This window comes from Gadus morhua, chromosome 5 (genome assembly GCF_902167405.1).
Source record: "Gadus morhua chromosome 5, gadMor3.0, whole genome shotgun sequence".
Lineage (NCBI taxonomy): Eukaryota > Metazoa > Chordata > Actinopteri > Gadiformes > Gadidae > Gadus > Gadus morhua.
Window position 1 is genome coordinate 23963287 of NC_044052.1, and position 6899 is coordinate 23970185.

The window sequence follows — 6899 nt, forward strand, 5'->3', positions numbered from 1 at the left end:
CTCTCCACGACTATATTTTATTTTGAATGGATCCCCGAGTGTGCGTCTGGATTTGGGTACATGCTGCGCGCGTCCAATGATATCAAAGAAAAAAAAGGGGTTAATCATTTACGCAGGCACTTAACACGCGGATGTGTATTTATTTACTTATCAGTCAATTTCCCTCCCCGCAAGTGCACTTTTGCAAGTCTAAGTACGATAAGGCATAACACAAACAATCCTTGCAATCACTGGAGGCCTCTCGTGGCCATTAAAAGTCAGTGGTTCAACTGCGGCTTGTTCAGACGCGGAGTGGTTCTCCAACCCTCAAGTCCATATAGACCCTCCTTTCATCAAGAGGCCCTCGTAAACATCACGAGAGTTAATAAAGTGTATTGTGGTCACTGCGATCCCAAGGTGCAGTTTGGTGTTTAACTGTGACAGCAACTAAAAGTCCGAGGAGAAAGTGTGCTTGTTTACCAGCCCGACCGTCACAATTCTTCCACTACGATAACTTGAGCAGTTATGATTATACACAATGTGTCCTCGAGTTATGGAGAGTAGGAGGGGGCGCGCATGTCGTGCCAACGCGTAGCGAGTGAAATTACGCTTTGGGAAGGAGAGTCGGTTATGCTTTGTGTTGTTACCGATGCCCCGCCTCTGATGGGAGCCTTAAACCTGGCACCCAGCTAAAACAAACGAAAGCCAGTACCGAGCTCCCACTCAACCCAATTAAGGTGGACTCCAGTGCGCTCCAGTACATCTTCATCTAGCCGGATCGACGTTGAGACAACAGGAACCAGAGGGGCTTTGGCCAAAAAAAAGAAGGAGAGATTGCGCTTGCCTTCTGATTTCTCCCCTCTCCAGCCCCAGAAGAACAATGTCGATGAGCCCTAAGCATACGACTCCTTTTTCTGTTTCCGATATCCTGAGTCCCCTTGAGGAGAGCTATAAGAAAGTAAGTATGGAGAACAACAACTTGGGGGCGCCGCTCACTTCGTACCGGCAGCCTCAGGTCTCTCAGGCGGCCATGCAGCAGCACCACATGGGCCACAACGGGAGTGTGTCCGCATACCACATGACCGCCGCGGGGGTCTCCCAGCTCTCGCACTCGGCCATGGGCGGCTACTGTAACGGCAACCTGGGCAACATGAGCGACCTGCAGTCGTACCAGGACGGCATGCGGAGCGGTGCCACGGCCACCGGCTGGTACGGGGCAAACCCCGACCCGCGCTTCTCCACCAGTGAGTATAAGCTACCGCCGTCGTTTGGTTCTGTGCGTTATGGGCAGGTGAGCCGTTTGAGTCTAGTGGTGGAAGGAAGGCTCGCCGTGTACTACCGTCGGGGACAGTGTTTATTGGTAGGCATTTATACGTGTGCATTTGTTTATTTTATTTATCTATCAGGAATAAGTGATGCCGTCTTTATCAAGGCGACCCACCTGTTTAATTCCCCCGTTCACTGCCCACCTACTTGAAACCACTTGACATAGGGCCTACTGCAAGTTTCTGACGAGTTTTCCCTTCTTTGCCTTTTATTTCTCCTTTCTGAATGTTCATTCGACCTATTCCATATCTAAATGTAAGAATACTACCCCCTTGACCAGCCCTACTTCCGGATTTACTGCCTTAAGCGTATATCCTCCACGGCGCGTCCATGCGCGTAAAGAGAAAACATAAAAAAAAAAACGAACAAAATAGGCCATTTGTGTTTTATTTTTCTTTGATCGGCCTGACAGTTTGTGGTGTTTCACTTTTTCCAGTTTCCCGCTTCATGGGGTCCTCCTCGGGAATGAACATGGGCAGCATGGGCAGCCTGAGCTCCCTGGCGGACGTCGGGAAGGGCCTGGGTCCGCTGTCGAGCACCCCGCGGCGGAAGAGACGCGTGCTGTTCTCGCAGGCGCAGGTGTACGAGCTGGAGCGGCGCTTCAAACAGCAGAAGTACCTGTCGGCGCCGGAGCGGGAGCACCTGGCCAGCATGATCCACCTCACGCCGACCCAGGTGAAAATATGGTTCCAAAATCACCGGTACAAGATGAAGCGCCAAGCTAAGGACAAAGTGTCGCAGCAACAGATGCAGCAGGAGAACGGCTCGTGTCAGCAGCAGCAGCAGTCCCCGCGGCGCGTGGCCGTGCCAGTGTTGGTGAAGGACGGCAAGCCGTGTCAAGGTAGCGGTCACCCTCCCACGGCCTCCGGACAGAGCCTCCACCAGCAGGGCTCCAACATCATGATCATGTCCAATAACAGCGGTGGGCTCGGGCCGCACCAGGGCCAGCAGGGGGGCAGCACGGACCACTCGCCCGACCTCGTGCAACACAGTCCGCCCTCCCTGCAGAGCCAGGTGGCCGGCCTGTCTCACCTCAACCCCTCGGGAGGGGAGTACGGGACCGCTTTGCAGTGTTCCGCCCTGCTTTACGGCAGGACGTGGTGATGAGACTGCATCACTGTCCAACAAGCCTGTGGAAAAACGACTTAGAGGCAAGACTCTACACATTAACTGTACATTTATATAACGACGGCCGAGTGAATTGGTCCGTCTGGTGGTGTCTTATGGCGTTTCACGTTTAAAGAGACCGAGACTGTTGTGAAGTATAGGCCGACCAGGAAGGGCGGACGAAAACCCAGCACCAACTTTTGATTACTAACCGCGGACGTGTGAATCCACTTTTGGGAATTATTTATCTAACTTATGCTGAAAAAAACGAAGACTCGGCTCCAATAGACCGTAGCTGCTCTGGTTTGGTGAAACCTACAGGAACACTTACACGGGCCTGGTAGCCTACGGTGCTACAGCACCTATCACCCCCCCCCCCCGTCTACACACAGGGGGGCTGTTTATGATAGACTTTAATGTAATCCGTAGATCTGTATAATTCTGTAAAAGGTTTCGATAGGATATATAGTTTTAGCTATCTGTTGTATAAAGTTTTTGACGCTATTGCAAATTTGTTGTCGTTCCATTGGTATTTGTACGTTTAATTTCTATGTAACTTATATAGACATTTGACTTAATACAAACAGTGCTATTAATAAATTATGGAAACAAAATTCAGTTAACTTTTTGTCTATTTTGGCCAGAAATGGTTGATTAGCCTCGTGTCAGGGGAAAACATTGTTATTATTATAATCATTATTATAATCCAATATTAATAACAACAACAACAACAACAACAACAACAACAACAACAATAGGCCTAATCGTAATAATAATAATAATGATAGTGAAGATAATGATAACATAATTTAATGTTGGTTGACATTTACATATTATTGCTATTATTATTATTATTGGTTGTATTTTTTGAAGTATTTATGAAGGTTCATGAATCAATAATAACACCAACAATCTAAGAGGCTTCTTCTGTAACTAATATTACTTGTGTTATTTTAAATGTTGTGATTATGAATATTATAATTACTATTCTTGGGAGTGTTATTAGGCTGTTCTTATTATTATAACTAGGAAATATCAGAAACATTTCGATTTAGCTGTTACTGTGTGAAATATTTCAGATTTCGTCATGGTGTAATAGTGTTGTACGATTATGATTAGGGCAGCCTTGGTATAATTTAGTTTATGAATCCCGGTTCGGCGCACACACAGCCCTCTCTAGCCGCTTAGAGGGAAAGCGTGATCCTTTCGCGGGGTCGAGCCGCGGGTCGTTGCTCGTGCTCGAGTCAGAGAGGCGCGGTGTCGCGGCCATCAAACAGAACACCGCCGTTCAAAGCTTATCGATGCAGATCCTTAGTCAAACACAACACGCTATTCCTTTCAAATAACTCGCGAGACAAATGCAATGGCTCAATGGAGGTTATCAGGGGAGCGAGGCGGTTCATCAATAATCAGTAAAGAAATGGAGAGAAAATGGCTCTGAAGGCTGTTTGCTTTCACATTGATAAGGCGCCGTGCCTTCCATGCAAGGGTGGATATAACTCTGTTCTGGTGTGGCTTGGGTCTCCTCCTGGGACAACGCACAGACCCGGTTTTGTGGGGTCTCTTATCCGAGAACTTGGCGACTTAAGTCATTGGTTTCATATTTATATTTGAAATAATTATTTGGTTGCCAAATAAATGTTATAGGACCATGTGGCGGACCATATTGCAGAGATTGCCTACGAAGGCTTTAGCCAAACACCTCGTAGCGGGACAGAATGTGATGAGGTCAATTTGAAAAAGGTACCGCAAATCCTACGAATTTAATTAGAAACGAATTCTACAACGTCGAACATTTAACAATACATTTGACGCCGTCATCGTATTGTATAAAATAGCATTGACATTGGCACATCATTTATAAAGAGTTCTAAAATAATACTAAATAATAACAAATCCTAAGGGTAAAAGTGGAGTCTACTCGGCCGATATCTTGCGATTTATATTGTTGCTGCTGCTGTTTTTTATTGTTCGGTTATTTGCGAGGAGATATCCTGTGTGTAGAGAAGCTTACATTGAGTTCATGTATTTACAGTGCGATCAGAGCATGATGGCTAAAGGTTATGACACAAATCTGTTAACCGAAACCAGGGCTATAGCCTTAAGAAATAACTATATGATGTATTACAATCTAATTATAGCCTGGTAAATGGGGCGACCTATAAATGAGCAGGATGGGAGGAAGGTTCAGACGCACAGGGCCTTTCCAATCCCAGCTCTATTATGGCGGCAGGTGTATTTTCGCTTGACATCAATTTCGCTAATGCTCGACTTTGAAATGAGGCCATATAGGTTATATTTCTCAACGAGTATTGAACTATATTTTTGTGTTCAGCTTTGACCATCTATCCCGATCTATATCGGTGGTATAGCACCAAGGTTTATGCGGATAGTGCGGTGGTGCGCTTGATGAATGCGCGAACTATAGGCCTATACAATGACTCAATTCGAAAGTAGAATTCGGCATTTTCAGTCTAGATTTAGTGGTGTCGTGTGTTGTCTACAGCCACATGAAGGAGATTCAACCGAAATTCGAGTATAGTCCCTAAGGATTTGCTCATAAGCATTTCCGAATCAACTCAATGATGAGCAATGCTTCGGTCCGAGTAGAACTCTGAAAGTCTTTTAGGCCTATTTGTTTTTTCCAGTCCCATGGGCGAGCCGCCCTTTGGGCTGCAGGAAACTCTTAAGCATATTGGACTTTGGGAGTGAAAAAAAGAAGTCTGAGCAGCAGCAGCATCAGACACCAGCTTCTGGTATTTGCTGGGACGGTTTTGTCCAGGAAAAGAAGTAGGATCTTTGGGATTACATTTCCATTTCCATGGCGCCGTGTGTGGTCTTTGTATAGGGCTTGTAACTGTTGAGAACGACTTGTTGGAAGCGTGTGTGCTCTCGTCCCGTCCCTTTATTCGGACCACAGTGTAACTCCCCGAGCGCTCCTCGCTTTGTGGTCCGTCGTTCTCCATGAACCCCGAGCAATTAGTCCCTAATCTCAAAGCAATCACACTGGAGTTTCACGGCTCCTATGGCTTATCCGGCCATGTTCGGCTTCGGTCCCTATCGGATACATTTGATCGCACAAAGAATCTCCCGATGTAAATCCAGGTCAATACGGCGTTTTGGAACAGAAATGTCACTAGCAGCGCAGGAATATAAGAGAATATTTCAATAGTGTTAAATCAGAACACTGCTCTACAGGGGGTGTTTGAGCCTTTAGCGACACGCGTCCTTCAGTCCTCTGCCGCCCTGATGGGAAACGCACATTTCTTATTTTTGGGACAACATAAAGTCATATTTCATGGTCTTGTGAACCAGGGTGTTTTTTGTTCATCGTCCTTAGTTTCTCCCATTACCAAAAGTGCAGACCCGGAGATGTGCTGCTAGCATGACTCAAACGGAGGATGACTCCTTGGCCGACGGTAGGACTATGTCACGATGACATTTCACGGAAAAGCTGCACACTTAACCTATAATTCATAGCAATTCCGTCATTTACAATCTAATCACATACATGACAACATATGCCAGTAATGCCACAATTCAGTGCCTTTGCGTGTAGGTTATAAGGTTAAATTACGTCGTGGCGCGTCATCAATTGAGGCTATTATGAGAGCGTTTCACGGATAAAGACGTCCAATAGGCGCTATCCAAGGTGCTGAAACTGGATGCGAGGCTGTAGAACGGAAACCATCATAAGTCACAATATCCATTAATTGTGCTGACATTATAGAATAAATGTGGGTTACACCAAAAGCATCACATACATGTTTATAGCAATGCGGATTTGCAAGGATGCTCTGATGACTAATGTTGGTCTCCTTAATAGAAATTAAAGCATCGGTTCCTTAATGTTTTCTAAACAGGAAATATAAATAAAATGATCATATTTCTATTTTTAGACTCGGCTGTAGGTTTTTCGTAACATTGTTTGTGCATTCGGGCTCCGCAGACCTTGCTAAATGGAGATTAAAAAATAGCGCAATTATAGAGCAATTGCAATCACTCCCTTTAGTAAATCCTGGTAGCAAAAAATATCGCCAATTGTACCATGTCGTTCTTCAAGCCATTGTGCGAAAAGCGTACCCGAGGGTCATTTGCGCAGCGGAATACTTAGCATGCAAAGCAGAACAGAAGATGCTGTAATACTTGACCTTTCAGGATAATTATTTCAACGGTACAAATGCAGCATTCAGACCTAACCACCCAGTATTTTACGGCACGCAGGCAACAAAATAATCATATTAAACGAATTGTATTGTCGTAGTGTTTCGTGGCTGACTGAAAGCCCAATTTAATGGTAGTGTGGTGCAATTTTTGTTCATCTCAAGATTACTGCAAGTAGGTCGCCAAGGCAAATTGCTTGTTTATGGAAAAAACGAATTGTTTTTGCGTATATAGGCCTAATATTGGCTTTCATTTGCCTAAACTTTTTGACAGCTGACTTTTTCCACTGACATTTGTCATTGCCGTCTCAAATCCCGATCCAG

General features: G+C 45.4%; 1 protein-coding gene across 1 annotated transcript; it reads left to right on the forward strand.

Annotated features, from left to right (window-relative positions):
• The first annotated feature begins 226 nt into the window (after window positions 1–226).
• On the forward strand, window positions 227–3036 carry nkx2.1 (NK2 homeobox 1). Its single transcript, XM_030355798.1, has 2 exons — window positions 227–1223; window positions 1742–3036. The coding sequence occupies exons 1-2, from the start codon at window positions 860–862 to the stop codon at window positions 2407–2409; spliced, it is 1032 nt and encodes a 343-aa protein (XP_030211658.1). The 5' UTR covers window positions 227–859; the 3' UTR covers window positions 2410–3036.
• The last annotated feature ends 3863 nt before the right edge of the window (window positions 3037–6899 follow it).

Excerpts from the sequence above, each read along its gene's own strand:
- nkx2.1 (XM_030355798.1), top strand. The coding sequence starts at position 860 with ATGTCGATGAGCCCTAAGCATACGACTCCTTTTTCTGTTTCCGATATC. Across the intron at positions 1,224-1,741 it reads CGACCCGCGCTTCTCCACCA|TTTCCCGCTTCATGGGGTCC; the intron begins GTGAGTATAAGC and ends CACTTTTTCCAG.